At 37.0% G+C, this 22,964-nt stretch overlaps 1 protein-coding gene across 3 annotated transcripts in view; it reads left to right on the top strand.

Moving 5' to 3' along the window:
- Window positions 1-22,964, top strand: part of shn (schnurri) — a 48,775-nt gene that overhangs the window by 12,978 nt on the left and 12,833 nt on the right. Inside the window, exon 2 of one of the 3 annotated variants that reach the window (XM_017143718.3) lies at window positions 4,635-4,691. In XM_017143718.3, the coding sequence (XP_016999207.3) occupies window positions 4,635-4,691 (57 nt within the window). Of the gene's footprint in view, window positions 1-4,634; window positions 4,692-15,714; window positions 16,367-22,306; window positions 22,760-22,964 lie in introns of those variants that run through there. The other 2 variants (XM_070213852.1, XM_070213853.1) reach the window with 2 other exon arrangements.

Raw genomic sequence — 22,964 nt, 5'->3', positions numbered from 1 at the left:
AGGAATTAGAAATTAGATCCTAAAAAATATTTTTATGTATGGATAAATCTTTGATCTAAAAGAAAATTTGTTTAGAAATTTGTATAACAAATCAACAAATAACTAACTTATTTAGTTACAATGCTTTTAAAAATGTTGTTTAATCTCCAAAAAGTAGGCAATGCTTTTTGAGATCGAGGTATTATTTGGTCCATACACAAATAGCTTTTATACTTCTTTGAACTATTATTTTTTTCTAGCAGCTGTTAATTTTCGCTTGCGGTTTCGCCAATCGAATTTTGAGATCTTATGAAGCTTTTTTGCTTTTATCACTTTATTTCTCCATAATCATTTGCATAGTCACATGTCCTTGCCCACCACACGCCCTCTATTTATATACACACAATAATTTTATTTGATATCGCCGCACTTTTAGCGTATTTTCGCTAATTGATTATTTCGGACATGGGAATTCCATATTTTTTGGTTAATTTGTCATGCAAAAATTAAAGTTTCCAGGAAGTTTGCAAATTTGGAATCAGATAATGGTATACAAAATAAATATGTTCCAGGAAGTTTGCTTTGGAATCAAATAATGGTGTACAAAATAAGGCCATGTACTCAAAATTTTATAATTCTGAAATTAATAACGATAGGGATAATTTTGTACAGTAGGTTCTGAAAATATTTAGTAAAAATACAATTTAATAAAGTTGTTTGTTTATTTATTCTAAAATTTTTACATATATTTGACTACTTCGATCCTTAAAGTTGTTCGAGGATTCTCCGAACATTGCCAAAAGCTTTTAATAAAGTTGTACAAGTAAAGTGATGGCAGACTGCAAGCCCAGAAACAGAATTTGTAATAAGCTCTTAAGGAACACAAAACTTTGTTAAGTAAAGCCCGCTCAAGTTTTTGGTTTTGTTGGGATTACATTTTGCCTAAAATTCCAATTAATACCCAGCTCTCAAGGCAAGCGAAATCTGATGTCACTTAAATTGTATAAAAAAAAATAAAGCAATAGTGAGGAAAAACAGAAGTAGACAATTCGCTGCGAGAAGGTACTCGAGTTCTCAAAGATAAGACCAAATTGGTAGATACTGCTGCCTGCCACAATGTCGAGTCACAGGAATTCCAGCACTTTGCTCCAGTTGTTCAGCGCGTCTGGGAAGTCGAAGCCATTTAATTGTCAGGCTACGACTGTGAGTTTCTATGTGGCTACCCCCTTCGTTTATGGGTTGTGCAAGTCCCACACGCACATGGGCCAAATTCTTGGCATAGTTAGGCAAATATTTCCATGTGGGTCGCATATATATATTCAAGACCCCCGCTAAAGTCCCGAAGCCAACTTGAACAGCTGCCCAAAGTCGCCTGACGGCGGTGGGCCATGTGCATATCCATAACCATATTCTTTTCTATATCTTTTTTGGCTCTTTTTGTCTTTAATAAAATGTGCCAGCAGCTGCAAAAAATTTGGCAGCCACAAAAAATGCTCGAAATGCACTTTTATTTGTCATTAATTTATATTTTTTTTTGGGTATTTATATTTCTTTATTTCATTGTATCACCCCAGAACAAAGCAAAATAGAATATTGTTCTTTCGTCTATAGTCAGGAGTGCAAGTGAATCAAATTGACCGAAACTTGGCTGAAATAAATCAAATTAAAATGCAGCAGCAGTTGATATTACGCAATCAACAGGCCTCATACGTCACGATTTGAGTTGAGAATGAAATTGAAAACGACGAGAAACCCAAAGCGAATTGGGGGTGTGAGCATTTGTATATATCTGTCAGCGTGGGCCGATTTGCAATATTGCGACGCTTTGAATTGAATTTTTAGTACCTCCGGACTCCGGACACAACTTTAGTGGATTTTGCTGATGCTTTTTAAAAGGCATTTCCTTTTAAAATATTAAGAGATTCTTAGAAAGAAATCATTGCTATCTGAATATGTTAAGAGAAGTAACTATAATAATTAACATTTGTATTCTCAGATAGAATTAGCATGATTAGTCATTTTAAATTTTTTTTTATTTACTGAAACTAAAAGAAACCAAAGTTTATAAGAAAACCCCCTCGCTCATCTGGAATCCATCTAGCCATTTGTTTATAACTACGAAAATCACCCAGAACACATCTCTAAAAATAATAAACAACTAGCACCAATTGGCTGAATCATTTCATTGTCAGTATTCCGGTATTCCTTGCCCCTCAAGGGACATTACTCATACGCCCCACTGGCTATGATCGCATCGAATCGCATCGCATCGCTACTCAGCTGGCTGAGCTCATGCGCCCCAGCGTATGCGTAATGAGCCGCAAATGTTAATTGTTCTATAAACATTCGAGCCAACAATTAGTAAGCCAGCAACAACAACAACCCAACAAAAACGACGACGACGATGAGAGGCTTCCCCCAATCACACACACACACTCAAAAACGTACACACGTTCAGTGAATAAACTGGTAAACTGGTTGCAGCAACCTCGTAACCAGTTTTCTCGAGCAAAAATAAGAAGACCCGGTCCAAGAGCTAAAAAAAAGAGGCTCAAAAGGCGATGACGACGACATTGCCAATTTCAATCTGTCATGCACAAAGAAAAAATCGATGTAAACGGTTAAGCTAAATTTTTAAATTTGCTAACAATTTTAATATACAAAGTTTATTTATTCCTTAATATAAAAAAGATAATTTAATTCTTCTTATATAAACTACAAATTAAATGTGGTATTTTTATAAGGCACAGCAATCAGTAAATAATGTTTTCAAAATATTGAAAATTGTATTAACCTCTAGATTTTTAAATCCACTTTATAAGGTGTCTAAAAGTATGCTGTGATAAATAGATTTGGACTTCTGTACTTGAAATAAATCTAACAAATTTTTAGAAACGAATTTATTGCTCAGGTAAAGTTTTCGTATTTAAGTTTAATTGCTGGAAATTTTTCGTACCTTTTTTCTCACCATGTATTTGCTTTGATGCGCATGTTTCCGCTTTGGCTGGAGAAAAAAAGTAAGAGAAGCAGCAGCCGAAGCCAAAGTTGGTCGCCAACAAGTCGCGGCCATAAACAAGTGCGGCAGGTGGTAAAAACGCTGGAACTTGCGAGATGCGATTGGAGATGCGTGCGCAATCGGGGCCGCGTTCTCGGCTTTCGCGGCTACCTGGGCCAACTTCTTTTCCGATTTCTGCACTTGGCCAGGTTTCTTAGCCATGTGTATAGCCACCAGCTGGCTGCCGTCTGCCTTGCATTGCTGTTAGCCTGGTGCCTGCTTTAATTTGCATGCAGGTTTTTTCCTCTCAAACTCTTGTCTCTCTTTTTTCTCGAGTTCTCTAGCAAAAACCCGAGTTCTAGCCAATTTGACTTGCATATTTACGGGGGCCCCGATTTCAAGAGGGGATCAGAATCTTTAGCTTATCGCTGATGCGTTCAAAGTGCAGCCACTCGAGGCGACTTAACTCGAGTGCTTTACAACATCTATTCTATAAAATTGACGACTGCCGACGATAAGCAGTCATCAATCGTTATTAAATGGTCTAGATGGGAAATGGGCTACTTCCTGACATAAAAATATCTTAATGAAATAAAAGTAAAAAAGCCTAAATGGCATAGCTAAAACAGACTAAGATATAAAAAATTAATGGAGTTAGTTGGAAATCTATTAAATATATTTCTTATTCAATCAATTTAAAAAAAAAAAGAGAACGCTATAGTCGAGTAAAAGTCATGCAGCGAAGCCACTGCTTGCACTGCTTGAATTTTAATATTTTATTGTTGCCCATAACTTTTTACTGAATAGTTCGATTTAAAAAATTTTTTAACATTTACATATTTTTTAACAAACACAACAAAAGTGCATTAATACTTTTTTGATGTAAGCGCCAGACACATTTCAACGTGTATAAAAAATTAAAAATATTTTTTTTCCATCGTTCTTATCAATTTAAAGAGAAAAATGCGTCATTCGAAAGTCGAATCTGAAAGATTTTTCATCGGAAACGCTGGTTTGCTGTATACCCATTAGGTGTATTTTTAGTGCCTTCATTGGGAATTTCGCCACAATTTGGCAGGAACATCGCGTGGTATTTTTGGCCACTCGTCAATGCGTTTTTCACGTTCACTTTGCGCGAAAAACTCGGCGAAAATATTTCAAATTATATCGGTACGCGCAGAAAGAGATTCTCCCACAAAGCGTGTGTGTGTCTATTTTAAAATTAGCAGAAAAGAGCCCAAACGAATTGGCTTGTAAACAATTTGGGTGGAAATGAATTTTCAGCTTGGTTTGATGGCCTCCGTCTGCCGCCATTTCGGATTTTCCACGCCCCCATGGAAATTGGCAACAGTTGGCTCTGCTTCTTTTCGGTTTTTCCCCCACGCCATTTGAATACTTTATTGACTATGAAGTCTATAAATGTGTGGTATATCTGTACGTGTGTGTCGGTTGTGCTTTCCTCGGTTCGATTTTCCCGTACTCTTTGGTATTTTCCTGGCCTTCGTTTTTGACGTCACCAAGTGAAATGCCAGCGGCTGTTTTGTGGGCGAGCTTTGTCTCAGATATAACATTGAAAATGCACTTGAAAATTCTACATTGTATATGTAGAGCACTTTAACGAATTCTAAGATTCTAAAATACGTTTTTTTATTATTTTCAGAATCTACTGTGAATTCACGCAAGAGTGCTTTGGAAACTGCGCGTGAAAAACTTAAAGGTGAGTTGACGTTTTTGTATACAAATTGAAATAGCAGGCGTCATTAAAAAAATAATGATGAATCAGTTTTTATTTATTTGAAAACATTTTCAAAATGAGTAGAATTCTTGTGTCCCATATAAATACCATTATTGGAGTCATACATATAATTTAAATGATGCATCATTACGGAAATAGGATTTACCACATCTTCATATTAAACAGACAAAAAATCTCCTTTAATTCCCCATCCAGTAATTTCGCTTTCCCAACTGCAGAGTATAAATCTCATAGCCTATACGACGTTTGGCCTGATAACTCAATCAATTTATTTACCATGACTCAGAGAAAAGCTGGCAATCTGTTACCAGCTATCGCAGTTTATAAACCCAAGGCGCACTATAGTTTTCAATCGAATCTACAACATCTACGATAGAGAAATATACCGGGAGATATAGCAATGACCTTCAGGGGTCTAACAACAAAAGTTTCCGGGGAAAAAAAAGGGAAATAGTAATGTTTATCTATGGGTAATCGTAGTGGGGAAAGCAGATGGGTTTCCACTCATGTCGAATGGCGTTTAATACAGTTGTTATGGGTGCCAAGCACAAAGCAATCTCACAGATACATAAGCGAGTGCTAAGCAATATTGATAAAGTGCGTGCTCTGTACATAGGCATGAAATAATGAAATAGAGCCGATGAGAGCTTCGGTTGATAAGGCCAAATGGCGTGATTCACAACAGAGTTCACACACCGATACTTGGGGTATATACTTATTTATGTATAAGTGAGACCAGCGAGTACTCACTCGTACATCTATACAAATCAGCAACAATAAAGTATCTGCGTATCTTGATGTTCATGTGTAGCTGTGTGTGTGCAACCGTATCGGAGAAGATTATGCGATTATAGATACTTGGCCGAAATCAGCCGCATTTCACTTTCATTCCGATAAGCTCAAACGTGACGTAGATACCATTAATAATGATATCACTGCGATAAATGGCTCCGAACTTTTCTCATCCAGTCGTATGTTTATAAAAGAAAAGGAAGACAAGTTTTGTATTAAGAATATATTAATTAAAGTTCAGATAAATTATAATTTGTAATTAACTTAGAAACTTAACATAACTAACTTAACATAGAAACTAAGAAAATATTAATTTAAAAATTTTGTAAAATAATTTCCTGAAAAATATTAATTTTTTAGTTTTTGGAACCTTTAATGGAATAATAAATGGATTTGAGATTATCAAGATTTAATATTTGCTAACATGATTGAAAGTATAATTAAAGAATTGTTTATAAAAATGAAAAACAATCTACATTTTCAATAGAAATAAAAAAAAATTGAGAAATATATATTTATAACTTCCAAAATTATTTTCTAAAAAAAGTTCACCAAATTACTGAATATATTTCAGATGTAAAAGATTAGATAACCAGATTCTAAGTGCCATTAGGAACCTCTTATAAAGAAATATCTTTAACAGCATCTTAACAATTAAATCCCATTTACGACATCAAAGATACATTTGTGTGAAAAAGGAAACCCAGCAAGGATTTTCACCAGAAGTGACCTAGGGCCAACCAAAACTACCTGCTCAACCCGAAAAACTCTCGAAATGGGTGTAATTTGAATATGCTGCCGTGCCAATTTTAATTGCATCTAGCCTAAAAGTCTGACCTGTCCGAGGATTTAGGCCCTTTTGCTGTTGTTGGCCTAGCGCCAGGCTTACGAGCGTCAAGTCAAGTGGCCAGCCAAGTAAGCCCCGATTATATCCCTTCGCAGTGAGGGTCTATTGATGATTTTATGGGTTTTACCCGGGAAAATCTAGTGCCCGGCATAATGATGCCATTCCGTCTGTTCTACCAATCTTTTTTTTCGTTCCGGCCAGGTAAGCAGCTAGCAAATCCATTGACGCAAGTGATTAAGCTGTCTCGCTGATGTCTGGCAGAGAAGTAGAAAAGTACAAAAGCAGAGCTAAACCGATTCAATTAGCTGACATGTGAAACTATAAACAGCTGCTGGCGTATGCAAATATGCGGCCATGATGTGGCCAACAAAAGGAATGGCAAACAAGCCCACGGGCCCAAAAGCCCATGCAGTTACAGCCAAGAAAATCCGAAACCGATTTAGAATCAGATGCAGCATGCAGATTTCGAGATATATATGCGTATGCGTATGGGCGACAATCAGAGAGTCTCGGAGATCTGAACATTCCAAGGCATATTTTCGTTGGCGTCGCCGTTCGTCTGCGATCGCCGCGTTTTGCGTTTTATTTACTGCTCTCGGTGCTTAATATAAAGCGATTTTATAGACGCTACAAGTACGTCGACAAGCGTCGTGCCGAAGAATGTGTACAAAAGTATCTGTATCTGTATCTCCGAGTTCTGCCGCAGTGAGTATCTCTATCTGTAGATGAGGCTGTAGCTCTAGCTGTATCTGTGTAGCTGTGCGAGCCCAGTCGCCAAACTGGCGATTCCCAATCAGACGGAGCAACAAGCGGCAGCCAGAGGCATCCACTCTCGAATAGAGTACACCAAACTGGGAATCGGGGTACTCACGAACCTCAAGTACCCTGAGAATCAATGGAGAATAATTAGTTAAGACTTGTAGTATGAAGAGGGTTCTTGTTAAATTTAAAGATTTATCCTTCATTATATACGTTTTGTGCGATTTAACGAAAACATATTTATGAAGATTTTCTTTAAACACTTTCTAAGGTCCATTTTCTCATCCTCTAGTTAGATTTTATTTAGGGGTTAAACCTTTAACTCGTATGGAAACTTAACAGGAAACTCGTATGAGAAATAGGGTTTAAAGCTTTCGTTAAATTTATCAGGCGGATGAGAAAACGACCCTAACAAGAAAAGAAGCTAGCTTCGGCCAGCCGAAGCTTATATACCCTTGCAGATCATTCCTATTAATTAACAAATCGCAAAAATGTTCAATTTTCTAATATTTATCATTAATTTTCCGATGGTTCCTATGACAGCTATATGATATAGTCGTCCGATTTTGATTAAATTAAAATTGAAATTCGGAAATATTTAAAAAGAGTCATATCCTAGAGTAGAAGATAATACAATAAAAACCAAAGAAGCTAGAATTTATTTCCTATTACTTTTCCATTAATTTTCCGATCGTTCCCATGGCAGCTATATGATATAGTCGTCCGATTTTGATTAAATTAAAATTGAAATTCGGAAATATTTAAAAAGAGTCATATCCTAGAGTAGAAGATAATACAACAAAAACCAAAAAAGCTAGAATTTATTTCCTATTACTTTTCCATTAATTTTCCGATCGTTCCTATGGCAGCTATATGATATAGTCGTCCGATTTTGATTAAATTAAAATTGAAATTCGGAAATATTTAAAAAGAGTCATATCCTAGAGTAGAAGATAATACAACAAAAACCAAAGAAGCTAGAATTTATTTCCTATTACTTTTCCATTAATTTTCCGATCGTTCCTATGGCAGCTATATGATATAGTCGTCCGATTTCGATAAAATTAAAATTGAAATTCGGAAATATTTAAAAAGAGTCATATTCTAGAGTAGAAGATAATACAACAAAAACCAAAGAAGCTAGAATTTATTTCCTATTACTTTTCCATTAATTTTCCGATCGTTCCTATGGCAGCTATATGATATAGTAGTCCGATTTTTTAAATAATTAATTCGAAATTCAGAAATATTAAAAAAATAACATCCCCAAAAGTAGAAGGTAATATTTCAAAAAACACCGAAGTTAGAATTTTTTAAAGTTTTTTTTTTCCGATTGTTCCTATGGGAGCTATAAGATATAGTTGTCCGATCCGGTCGGCTCCGACATATATACTACCTGCAATAGAAAGAAGACTTTTGGGAAAGTTTCATCCCGATAGCTCAAAAACTGAGAGACTAGTTTGCGTAGAAACAGACAGACGGACAGACGGACAGACGGTCAGACGGACAGACGGACAGACGGACAGACGGACAGACGGACATGGCTAGATCGACTCGTCTAGTGATGCTGATCAAGAATATATATACTTTATGGGGTCGGAAACGTCTCCTTCACTGCGTTGCAAACTTCTGACTGAAATCATAATACCCTCTGCAAGGGTATAAAAGTTACTTGAGAAAAATTAACTTCTGTGCTTATTTTGGATCTCCAAATCCGGTTAAAAGTATTTAAATTTTAAAATTTGATTAGTTGATTTGTTAATTTTAAATCAAACTTTAATATAACATTTACTGCAATTTTAGTCATAGAAATTTCCTCGTTGATTTAACCTTTACTGCTGTTACCTTTAATGCGAGGCAGATGGAACACCAAATATATGTAAATTCCACTTGATTCATAGTTTGCAGCCCCCCAGGGGGCTTTTCTGATTGTTGTTATTGGATAGTTGAGGTTGAGCAAACAAACTAAAATAACTGAAATCCGCACTGGGCGGCTGTTTTCGCTGATTATTCCACCTCCCCTCAGCGGCCGTTGTGTGTTACTCACACTGAATTTTCAGTCGACTGCCCTGGGCCAAAAGCCAGTGTTGCGTGTCAACAAATGAGCAATCGACAATCCTATAATGGCCAAGTTAAGCGGCCCCAAACACCCAAAGCTCCACGCGGTCAGTTCTGTTTGTGAGCCTACTATATATACATTTAATGTTGAAAACTTGTAGTTGGCCGTTGACTAAGGTCTGGGCGTCTACGATTATTTATTCAGTGCTGACGCATTCAGTCACTTTTGAATCGAATGAAATGGAATCGAAGCCAACAGTTCCACCATTCCAACACCATAATAACCACCAGGCTGTCTGACTAAGAAACGATGGAGCCAAAGCGATAGCCTTTCGATGGAAAGGCCATCTATTGATAGTGCTGATTTAGCTGCTCGGATGGGGATGATGTTCTTGGAAATCAGCTTGGAATTTTCAGAAAAATTATAAGGTTATCTCTTCGAATGTACAATCAGTGCCATGTTCTATTTCCCTTTTTTAAACGAGAGGTTTATTTTAGACGATTTGTTAATCTGAAATCTAATCCATATGAAATTCAAGATCTATTTAAAACTTATCATCTTAACAAATGATGAGTTCTAAACCAAGTTCTGATTAATTTTCTAGCAATTCACACACAATTAACCACACATTTAAATTAATTTGTATAAAATGTTATGTTCTTTACCGCGAGGAATTAATAGACACACCTTGATAAATGGCAAAGCCATCGATCAACGGAAGCATTACTTGTAATGTCGGGCACTCCCAATCCGTCAACGAAACTCTCCCACCGGAGTTTCCCCATGACAACCGGCATAATACTCGTTCTACATAGACTCAAATTGTCTGTTTAGCTTTGGCAGCCAAGTTCCATCAACTAACTTGCCATTTGGACTAAGCGGCTTCCAAAATCGATAACGCCCATAACTATGCAATGCGTAATTAGGCTGCTTGTTATGTGTCGTGTAATTATATGAGAAACGGAAATTGGGGTTATAATAAGGTACTGATTATTGCAGCAATGGATTCTATAATTATGGTTTTTAATTAAAGGCAAATAATAATGAAAATCACATTAAATATTTCTGAATTTATATATATACAATTTTAACACAGCTTTAATATTAGTATTACTAATGGCAAATAGATAAATGTCATTACGACATCGTTATAGGAAAGGAATCTTCCTTAGGATTAATACTATTTTAAGGAAAACATTTTTTTATTTTTCTTATCTCTAAAATTTTATATTTCTCGTTTTTTATTTTTATTATCTCTAAAATGTAATATTTCTCTCCGTGATCTCGTAATTTCACAAAAGGCAATCAATCCTCCTCCTTTTATCTCATGATGTTCTTTTTTGCACTGTGCATTCAATTAGTTTTGATTGTCGCTTCGCTTTTGTCTCTCGCACGTTGACGATGCTCAATTAAAGAAGTTCGCTCTATTGATTACGTTTAATGTCGATGACGAAGATGCCTTCCCCTGGAACTCCCCTGGCACATCCCCCACCCCTTCCACCTCCTCCTCGATGGCGACTCCCAAACCGAAAAGCAGTTCAAGTGAATGGTCAAACCTGTTTGCTCTGCGGACAGCGGCAACATCGAATCGTGGGCAGTTGGGGGCATGTGCACGAGCGGTAATAATAACAAAGTTGGAGCCGCCGAACGGCGACGACGTCGCCAACATTTGCTGAACGGTTGAACGGCTGAACGGGCCAGACATGATCACGTCGCCGTGTTGTGTTGTTGCTATTGCTGTTGCTGTTGCTGCCTGGGCTCTCTGATTGTTTGCGTTGTCTGTCTGCGCCGGAGTTTGGAGCCAAAGTTGCACTGAGAAAAAATAGGGGAATTGAATTTAAATGTTCCCAATTTATTACACTAATTTTAAAGTAATCCTGTTATTTTTATAGATTTTGTATTCTTTATAGCTTTTGCTGCACTATACAGAAATATTATATTTAATATTTTGAGACCAAACTTTTCACTTTATTTTTATCAACTATTTCCTTTTACAACATAATATAATATTTATTTTAATATTTAATTTGTTTCAATAATCTCCCCTTCAATAAGTCAATTTCATATATAAAGATTGACGTAGAAAGAAACATTTTATATTTCTCGGATCCCCAAAATAATGTCATTTAGTTTTGTCTAACTTTAAATAAAAAATCCTTTACTATAAAGAAATCTTTAATAGTTTGTTTTTAAGTTTAAAACACTTAATGGTAGTTTTCATCCATTATAATTTATTTTTAAATATTTAAATAATATTGTACAAATGTTGACCATTAACACCTTTAAAAATCTTTAAAAAAGAACTAAATGATGCCTGTCAAACAATTTGAATAATTTTATTACCTATTTCTCTCTGTGTGGCATTGTCGCCACTTTGGCGGCACTGGCGATCGTAGCTTCTGGTTGCAATGTTTCCAGCGTCGCCCCGGCACCTCCGTGCCCCCCGCCCCCCTTCGGGGGCCCCTTAACCCCCGACTTCCCCCGACGACGAGGACTGTTTTATGTAGCGCTTAATGGTTTCATTTGGCGGCTGAGCAGCGTTTCTCCATGTGTGTCTGCGAGTGTATCGATTACCCAATGCGTGAATGAGTAAGAACCCATCGGGGGCGACGTACGCTGGGTGTTTTTGTTATTGTTGCTACTCTTGCCATTGCTGCACTTTTGGGGCCGGCCACTTGTGCCTATTTATGTTTGCCAGATTCGCAGATACTGGCCACTAACACAGATACTCGCTGCTGCTCGCAGATACTCAGATACAGATGCCCGGTTAATTGTTGCCGTGCAGCCCAATTGCCGATCATTTTGGGGTGTGTGTGTGTGTGCGGGTTTATATTTTTAAATCAATCGATGCGATAGACGTTTTATTGCTGTAATCAATCGTCGCGTGCATGTGGCAGCGTCGCCTGTTCGATTAATCGTACGAGCTCGACCACGAGTACCAACAACTGGTATTACACAGATACGGATACTCGTATGCATACACCTAGAGAAAAATCAGTTGTGTCTAATTTTGTAGAACCCTTTACGCATTAAAAAATTTTTGATATCCAGTGATAGATGAGCTGCAAAATCTTTAAATTATTCTTAAGGACCAATCATTAACAATTTTAAATGTAAATCAAAACTTTGCGAGGATAGTCACTAGGTTGAAATACAAAAGAAAATGTGGCATTTAAAAAAGTGTGCAACACAAAATTTGCTCTGAACACAACCAAAAATTGGATGATAAAAACAATTTCGATTTAAATAAAGAATATAGATACGAACTCGCAGAGAAACTAATCTTTGCTGTAATTTTGTACTATCAAAATAATCTAATCTTATCAAGCTTAGATCATCTTTATTTATCAAATATCAGTATAATAAAATTTATTGTTATGATGAAGAATACCATTTCGAAATGCTTTAAAATAAAATTCTGATGTCACAGGATCCCGGAATCAATGACACATTTTCTTTCCGTGTACATATATACGCGTATGTAGACATGTCTATATGTACGTGTTGCTCTATTAGATGAGTGCGTACCACTCGTCCTCGCTTGATTGTGTTTATTGATTAGATTGTTTACCTTTCTTCGTGATATCATCGGCGACCAAGTGTTGAGCGTTATCGTACGTCAACTGTCCAAATAAATGTACATCTGAACACACATCGAAAACTATTCCTCTGGCATATATACACTCAGGGAAAAAATTGTTCTGATTGTGTCTGAAAACGTGTCTGTTTGAGTCTCAAAAATAGCTTTATACCGTTTGGTATCATTATAAGAATTTATGGTATTATTTTAAGAACGGATTTTTAGGACCGCTGTTCTTACTTTAAGAACGAAACGTACTTAAATTTATATTTATTTTTAGTAAAAAAATAATTTTGTTTGAATGCTCCTGTAAGCATTCTGCCACGGAAGGAAATAATAAGGCCATGGCCCAGGGGCCAAGGTGCTGGATTCTGGTATTATTTTGTGTTTGGGGGTACGAGGTTCAATTCCCACTCACAACACAACTTATTTTTTTTTTGTAATTAGTAAATTAACAACTTAACTTTTATAATACATTTTTGTTCTTAAAGTTATAAAGGAAATGTTAATTGAAATACATTTGAAAAACTTTTTACTTACTTTGACTTATTAGGGTTTTGAACCGGGGTCCTCTCGCATAAGAGTCAGACGCCTTACCAACTGGGCCATCGCACCGTGTTACGCGCGCGTTCATAAGTTCAACTTAAATCTAAATTTATTGGTCTTAAATCAATACCCTTTGGTATTAATATAAGAATATGGTCTTAAAAAAATAAAAGAACAACACGGTATTAATGTAAGAAATTCGGTCTTAGATTTTTTCGGTCTTTTTTTTCTGGGTGTACATTTGTACGTATGTATGGTACGTATTTTCCATATTGAGAGCGCGTGTGTGTGATAGTTCTTATCGAATCGCTTCCGTTCGATTTGGCACAGAAAGTTTCAGACTTCGGGGGATTTTCAGTATTTCTGTTACAATTGTTGTTGTCAAGCTCTATGGACAATTCGCTGTCGTTATCGGGATCGATTTTTAATGGGTGTGAAAAGGAGGAAAGTGATTTATGGATACGTACGCTTTTACGGCTGCCACAAATTAATATCCGAATAACTGATTTCATTAACAGTTCAATGGGTGAGCTTTTATTATAATGGGGATTCTTGTTGAAGATTTATAGTAAATCATTTGATTTGACTATTTATTAAAGAAAGTTGAGTTAAGTTGTGTACATTTTTAAGATGAGGATTTTTATATATTTTTATTTTCCTTGCTTTAAAAAGTAGTTTTTCATATAACAGATTCTATAAATGCTGTTAATTGAACGTGACACCTAGAAAGCTTAAATCAATTATGGCCCGCCAGTTTTGTAATTGCTCAACCCAAAAACAAACTTTAACTATAAATTAGCAAACAAAAACTGTACACTGAAAATGGCGCACAGCGGGGGAAATAGAATAAAAATGTATAAATAAACTCAACAAAGCGGCAGCGCAACAGTACAACAGCAAAAAGTGCAAAACCAATTGATCTAATAAGCCAAGAACGCGGCGCTCACTTACGCGTTCTTCTTTTTTTTTTGTGTCTTTTTTTTTATTTAACAAAAGCAATTACAACAATAACAATTGAACATTTTGCGGGCGGGCTTCCCTCGCGGCAGAAAAATACGCAGCGAAATACAAATAAAACCAGAAAGAATGCTATGATCGGGATACTCGACTTGCAGATACCCTCTAGCAACGACCCAATAAATGTTCAACAATTCTATCTTTCTAAAACCTTTACTAAAATAAATTGATTTAATATTTAATTAATGAATTAATTAATTCTAAATGTTGCATGCAGACACTACAATTACTATAGCATACTTTACGAGTACACGGTATCAGAAGAAGAAGCAGATGAAAAGTGATTTTGCTCATTTCATGGAAAGAGAGCGCAACAGCGCCATATGTCTGCTGGGGCACGAAAATCACGTTAGCGTGAAAGAGATGGCAGGCCCTAAGAACACTCACAGACGCAATAGTCGCTCTCACACACACACCAACACACAGAAAGTGACGCCGACGACTTGGCGACGCCAGTTCACTTGCTTCATTTGTTGTTGTTTCTGTTGTGTTCTGTTTCTCTTCACGTTGTTCTTGTTCTTGCCGGTTATTGTTAATCATTCGCCCAGGGGCGGTTCAGGGATTGTGGGGCTAAGTTAACCGACCGTTGAATGATGCAACGGAATAGCATAAACGAAAAACAATATGCTAAGCACCAAACATGAATATCTAATTGCCAGAATTAATTGTGTTTTTGGGTGCAGTGCGAAAATAAGCACAGCTATTGGCCCACACGATGACGTTTGACTGAGAGAAACAGTTGATCGGTTCTATTAACCCTTGAGGGTCTTTGTAACTAAACGTAAAATGCCAAAAAATTTCAAAAAATACGTTTTATTTGATTTAAACATAAGATAGTTTAGATTTATAAATATGTAAATATTTGCACGTTGATAGCTTGTGGAGTTACTCATTTAAATTCCTCTGAAAATAGTTAAATACAAATACTCTTATCTTGAAAACAGTATAAGGCAAAAGGGCCATAGAAGGAATAAAATTCAAAACAAAAACTAAATCACGTGGTAGATTAATATAATTTAGATTAAACTAAGTAAGTAATATAACCTTCTAGAGATTTTCTTTTCGCTTGTTGACGAAATCAAAAAGCTAAGACAGCTAACGATATCGAATGGGATAAATTAAATTGAATTAAATTAAATATAAATATAGCTAGTCTAGCTCTTAAGAGTCAGAATTATATTCTGCATGCCATGCAAAAAAAAATCATAATTAAGTTAGATCCTCAAACTGATTTTCAGAACAGAGTTGACACCTGCGTCGAGTCGAAACATTGCTCTTTCGGGCGCCCAAGGGTTAAGCTAGGCGTCGCTGCCCGTTGCGCTGCCCGCGTCGCTGCCGGCGTCGAAAAAAACTCTCGAGGCCCGCCATTCTTCGATCTTTCGTCGTTCGGTGTGGTTGTTCGGTTGTTTCGGCGCGGCGTGGCTATGCTCTTTCGACGATGAACGATGAATATTCGAATAAGTCGGAATAAACAACGCAGCGCAACATAAACAAAAGGCAAACAAGAAACCACAAAAGAACGGAACATACGCGCGTGTGTGTTTGAGCTCAGCATATGTATGTAGCAAATAGTGTGTGTGGGCGAGAAGTGCGAGTGCAGCCGCCACAACAAGTTTTGTATTAATCAAATTAGATCATAGCGCGAAAAGAGCGCAAAAGAGAGGCGCAGAGGAAAAGGTTACAGCGACATGAAATGAATGTCATAATATGCTAATTAGCAGCGGTGCAAAGCGAAAATAGTATATGAAACGAAACACACGAAATCAAAGTGCAAAATTCAAAGTCTCTCTCCAAAAAAAAAAGAGCGAGTGAGTAAGTGCGTGTGCGAGTGAGCCAGAGACTGTGCAAGGAATTCCAAGAAAAACTGTGAAAATTCAAAATAAACAAAAGTCGAAAGAGAGATCCCCCTCTCGAGAATACAATAGAAGAAGCAACAGAAACAACACTAAAATCTGGGCAACCCCGCGGCCGGGCCGCAATACATATATATATCAGATTAGTGTTAGTTTTAACGGCAACAACAACAACGTGTGCGGGTGAGTGGATAATCTCTGCATTAGTATGGGTAAAGGTGTGCATCTAAGTTGTATGAGTGAGTGTGTGTGAGAGCGAGAGAGCATGCTGATTGGACTTGAACTACTTTGAGGCGTTTTACCTGCGCTCTACCTTTACCTTTTGGTAAATTAAGCCGGCGCCAGGATACCTGGCTAGGTAAAAAGACAAACAAAAGGCTTGCAACGTCATTGACACGCCAGCAGAAGCGGCTATGTGCAACGTGCACGGCAACAACATCAATACAAAAGCAACTTAAGGTGGAAATCCACTTAAGACTGCACCACGGGGCGTTCCGATGGAATCGACATCCCTCTTGCCGCCACAGTGAAACCTTCTAGAAGAACTCTTAAAGGTTGCAACCTAAGTTCACACAATTCCTCTTTAAAATTTTAAATTTCTCGATGGGGTATCCAAAGGATCCACCCTTAAACTAGCCTCATCCCATTATTAAGAAGAAAAACCAAAGTTTAATTGTATAACATCTTATTTGAACACAAAGTTTCTCTTAAAGTTTTCGGGAAAAATACACCATTGATAGAGAAGTTTTCTCAAATCTTAATTTCTCAACTTAAATCCATGTATGTTTATTCCCACGTTATAAATCATTTGTCACATGAGTATAAATATAAACTATATTTAATTTGAAGTCATAATTTGTGAAAAAAAATGTTTCCCAGCTCTTTAAATTTTAAATATTTATGATGCTTTATCTTTTATTTCGGGATTAATTCGAATTCATTAAAAGTTGTAAGAAAAACAGCACTTATCTCTTCCGTAAATAGTGTTTATTATGTGTAGTAGCGGAGAGCTCATTTCCCATAGTGAAGTTTCACTGTGCATATCTCAGGGTCTTAGGTCTGCTCTCAAGTGTTTTGCGAACAATTAAACATGCAACAGTTATAATACGTTCCGCCTTTAATGCTCTGCGCTCGGGTTTGCGTGAGTTTTGAGGAATGCCCTGCTGCCTGGGGAATGACGACACATGTTTATCGGCTGGGCAACCCCTAAAGAGCAGTCATGACCTTGACAACTCGGCAACAAAGCAACAGATACTCTGCAGCCACAGCCAACGGCTACAGATACAGATACATTTACAGATACTCTGGGTCCGTGTCTGGAAATCAGTTACCATTTTTTTCACGCCCATTGCGCATGCCTGTGCATACATTTCATCGGCTCGTTTCGAATCGAATTGAATCGAATCAATATCAATCCAATGGCCCCCTGAGTTGCCTACGTAAGCGCTTTGAATTTATCAAAATTTTGTGTATTTATGGTTATTTCTTTTTCTCACTTTTTGCTAATATGCAAAAATTCACAACGCAGCCAACGTATTTCCGTCCTTCAAATGCCAAAACGCCAAGACAAGCAGAAAGCAAAAAAAAAGAAAAAGAAACAAAATTAAGAAAGAACAACGCACACAATTTGTGAAAAATTATTTTGATGGCTTGGCGCTCGGAAACATTTTTGTTTGCGCTCGAATGCACGATTTGGAGATTCTTTTCTCAAATCTTTTGTTTTGGCGGCCTTTGGCAGATCACAAGTATTTATAAACAGTTTAATTTAATTAGCTCCCCCGAAATACAAAAGCATAACGTGACATTAGACCGAAAAACTCTCATTAACTTTTGCTTTGACGGCGCCATAAAATATATAAAATTCGAAATATCAAGAATATCTCAAGATTCATTCAATGGGGGCGAAATTAAATTATGATCGTTATGGGCTGAGCAGCATTGCATAATCGAATCGATTCGAGATTTCCATTTGCCTGTCATAAAGCAAATACAAATAGATAAATTTTAACAAAAATGTGCTAACGCAAAAGGCCAATACAGGCAACTAAAAATATTTATGCAGATATATAGACGCCAATGTATGTATATATAGCCGACTACTTGGCTCTATACCGTCTACTGTCTAAAATAAAACACTTGAATGTCGTCTTACGTAGTTGGAGCATTTAAAAATACATTTCTAGCGAGGCGGCGGCACCAAAACAAAATGGAAAATCAAGAAAATCGAGAAAATCAAATTCTATCAGCCAGAAAGCAAAGCCAAAAGTCAAAGAGACAGTGGAAAATAAAAATAAACAAAAATTATCGAACGATTTTAGTCTGCTTTCCTCGATCTTCCGCTATTTTCGCTTTGTGTGTAAACAAAAAATTGTTGGCCTGGCAATTATTTAACACTTTTTGGCCACTAATTCCTCTATTTATAAGATTTTCATTCGAACCCTTGCTGATTTACACAAAATTTCGGAACGAGGAGAGGGGAAATAATATGATATTTACTTTGAACTCATTTTATATTTATGGTTATCACGGCCAAAATCGTTATACGCCCAAGCCATAATCATAAATAATATTCGCAAATAAATTTTAAGTTATTTCAAAAATTTCAACTTCCAAGAATCCTTTAATCTTTTTCTATATGAACGATCGACATTTAAGTGTTAAATAAGTGTTCGAATTGGCACACCATATAATAATTTATTTAATCTTTAATTTGGTTTTGCCCGATTTCAACGCCCGATTGTTGTCATAAATATTTGGGAATCGCTGCCGCGAAATTCAAATCCATAAATCTATATGAGAAAGCTTGAAAAAGGGCAAAATAGTATTCGATTCTTTTTGGTTTCGCTGTGCCAAAAATCAATTTTGTTTACACTGATATTTACCTACATTTGTGTAACCAAGAAACCTTGGCAATCGAAAAGCATTTCGAACATGATTTTTCCTCTTGAAAAATTTTACAAAATTTCTTCTGCTGACGTCAAACTAATTTGGGAATTTCCGTGCTGATGTGAGAAAAGTGTATAATATGCCGAGAATTTAGATGTGTTTGCCAAATTACCCATAATATTGCTTACTCATTTTTGGGGAAGATAAACATTTGGATCTTCTACAAAGACACTTATATATATTTGGGTTCCCTATACATTTGACACATGATTTCTAAGAGTACAGCTTATCTATTTTATCAACAGCCAGAGCCGTACCTTGACCTTTCACTCTTGACAAAGGAATCCAGGCCCTGTTAGTTGATAAGCCCCCAAAAACCGAAATCTATTTCACGAAAAGTACCTCCGATTAGTCAAAAAGACCAACGTCTGAGCACTTTTTGGGAATTGTTTTCGCAATTCCCCATAATATATCACCAGTTGGGCGATGTGTTTGTTTATATCAATATTCTGCACTGGAAACCCCTTCTAAGTAAATAAATAAATGAAACTGTTTACTGACTTGGCTCGAATTGCTTTCAAACTTATCAGCAAATGGCAAAGTTCTGCTCGAAAGCATAATGTCTTTGTCCCTAGTCTTATCACTGCTTGAAGTTGTATTGAATGAGTTGTGTCGAGTGCCCTGGGGGTCTAATGATTATTATTTAAAAATTATAGATAAAATATTTAGGCCCTACAATATTATAAACTAAAAATGTATTAAAAAATTAAAGATACCTAAATGGAATGTAAAGAAATTTATTTTTTAAAATATACCGTAATATTATTTAATTAATTAATCCCGTTAAACCCATAAAGTAGGGTATCGATTACTTTTAGGGTATTCAAGTAGTAAACTCAATCCCCTACTTCTTCTGTCGAGAGCGATCCTCTCCCTCTCTTTCTTTTCGAGAGCGCGTGCACTCGCTCTATAATCGCCTTAATTTGATTTCCTATAACACTTTACCACGGCTGAGTGGGCAACAACAATAACAATGAGACACGGGTACGTCACAGCCCCTCATACGCCTCCCTGCCCCTCTCCCACCGCCCGTTTTCAAAGAGAGAGATGGCGCATAAAGCGCTTATCAAGCTCTTCTGGTCGTCTTTGTGTGAGTGTACAATATTATCGCAGTGTCCAAGCTGGAGCAAGAGGAAGAAGAAGAAGCAGAATGATGAAGAAAACAAGTAGCCGCACTCAAAATACAATGCACACACACTCAACAAGCTAAACTCGTTTTTAGCCACAACATCAGGCAAAATTATTAAAATTTTTAACTTGATTCATGCTCATGCCAACCGCACCAACACAACTGTATGTACAGCGGGCATACGGACATACATACATATATACGGCAGCAACAACGACGATATGGCGGCGGGTTTCCTCGTTTCTTATGAATTGACTCAAAAGCAGCAACAAATTCCCCCGACAGTGTTGTCAAGTTGTTTGGTTAGTCATGTTCCCAAGTGAGCACGAAAGAGAGAGAGGGCGAGCACTGGCTGTGGGGCTTCGTCGCCACATGGCAAACAGTGTTGCCAAGCTAGATCTAAAAATAGCCAACAGTACCTGAGTTTAAATTAAAGTAGTTGAATTTTATTTGCAGAATTTCTTTCAGGGTTTCGATAGACTTCTATAGAAACTCCTTTGTTTTAGTAAACTAAACCCACCCCGTCCATAGAGCTCATACTGCCAAAAGGATGACTGAATATTCCACAATTAAGAATCATATTATCAACCGTAAAAAGCGGATATTTTAAAGAGAAAAAAAATTAGTTTACGATTTAGTCGCTGTGAAATAATCTTTCTTGGAAAATTACTCATACGACATGTGTAACAGTTTGACTTTATTCTACAAATTCGTTCTGCCCTTTCTAACCTTATGAAATTACAAATTTCGTTGGAAAGATTAGTTTAAGAAAGGGAGATGAAAAAAATTACATTTACGCAGGCAAGATTAACAATTTTTTATACGAAGGCAACAGTGCGTATGAGTGATAAACTTTGAAGATGGCTATAAACTAGCTAAATTGGAGCACAGATGGCAGATCGTGCTGAATGAGTGGGAGGGGGATGGCGCTGGGGGTCGGCTGGTGATGGGGTCTCTCACTCAGCTAATATGGCAACTCTGGCCTGCTCTTTTTTCTCTCTCGCTGGCGATCGGTGTGCGCTGTAGCAATTATTATTTTATTATCACTTTTTCCGTTGCTTCGTTTTGCGCTTCTACGCTTTTAAATGCTTTTGTTGTTATCGCGTTGTGCTTTTTGCCTCTTTTTTTTTGCTGTTTGCTTTTTTCTGCCTGGTGCTCCCCAGACCTTCCTTAGTCAGCAAAATTTCGCATATTTGTGCGGGGGAATGTGGTTGTCGATGGGGTCGTTTGTTTGTCTGCGTGCGCGTGTTTTACGGACCGTGCGTGTGTGTGTGTGTGTGTGTGAGTGTGGCGTACGTAATCAACAATAGGAGGGGGGGCAACAACAAAAACAACGTCTGACTGGCTGGCGACAGTCTTTCATTTCGATTCGTTTCGTTTCATTTCGCTTCGTACTTCGCGTCACCTGTTGTTGTTTTTTTTTATTTTGTTTTTTTTTCTTAATTTTTGCTTGATTTGATCATTTCTCAGTGGCTGCCGTAAAATCAAAAGCTGAATAAGAAGAAGCAGCGACCCTGTGCTTACTTTTGATTGACAATTGCAACTGTGTGTGAGGAGATTGAGAGCTCATATGTATGAGTGTGTGTGAGTTGTGCGGGGGGCGACGACGAAGCTGCCGCAATTATTTGATTATTGTACTTTTTTTTCTGTTGTCCGCGCTGACGTCGCGTCTTTTTAACACCCAGTAACCCAATAAAACCATGGGTATATTGTATTCTTTGAAAGGAAATCACTTCCGAAACTAAAACTGTTGGAAACTCAGGTTTTAGTGGGTTTATGACTAAGAAATGTATGATAAATCCTGAATAACTATCAGAAAAACCATATTTATAATATTTTTTGAAAACTCCAATTATGATATCTTGGAATATTGATGTTTATACCACAAACTGGACAACGACATTAAAAAACTTTTTCAGAATTTTAATTCTAGAATAAAGAAAACCATTGATCTTTTTTTAACAAAAATTAAATTTCAGAAATATGACAGATCTCAGGAACTATTACAAGTAGTTCAAAACTTTTTGGGATACGGCATTCAGAATATCTTTCTAAATGATTGAAACTTTTCAAAACTATTGTTTTGAAAATTACTTGTGCGGGATCGATCATTAAATGTTTATACACCCTACCATTTTTAACGGGTACATCGCAGTCGAATAAGTCGACTTTAGACTTCTTACTTGTTGTTTTTGCCCTGTTCGGTCGCTTCTTCGTTTTCTTTTCGCACACACAACTCACAAACACACTCGCTGAACACACTCTGAATGAATTTCGCTGGTCGCCTCGTCTAGTTGCCTTAAATGTTTCAGTCGCGTCGGTTGTCGTCGATTTTCGATTGTCGCTGTCGCCTTTTCGATTTCTTGCTTTTCGCGCCGCCAGATTTTTTCTCGCCGTGCATTTCCAATTGTTGCGTTTCGCCAATAATCAACAACAACAGCAGTAGCTATGCAAATGAGCGGGATAGACGGAAAAATGCGTGTGGTCACAATTAAGCTCGGGTATGTGTATATTTCACTTTACCGTTTTGCCTGTTTTCGTAGCTTTTATCGGGCGTTTCGTTGTTCACTGGAATTTCGGAATCTTTTCCGCGAATTTGACGTATCATACACCCGCTTTTTTTTTGCCACCGCTGTAAAGCGCTGCTCGCTAATAAATTATAAACAATTGCCAAGTGGGCGAGTGCTTAGTGCTTTTTGCACTGCG

This window comes from Drosophila takahashii, chromosome 2R (assembly GCF_030179915.1).
Source record: "Drosophila takahashii strain IR98-3 E-12201 chromosome 2R, DtakHiC1v2, whole genome shotgun sequence".
NCBI classification, from domain to species: domain Eukaryota; kingdom Metazoa; phylum Arthropoda; class Insecta; order Diptera; family Drosophilidae; genus Drosophila; species Drosophila takahashii.
The sequence above is the reverse complement of the archived record's forward strand: the minus strand, read 5'-3'. Positions and strand labels throughout refer to the sequence as shown.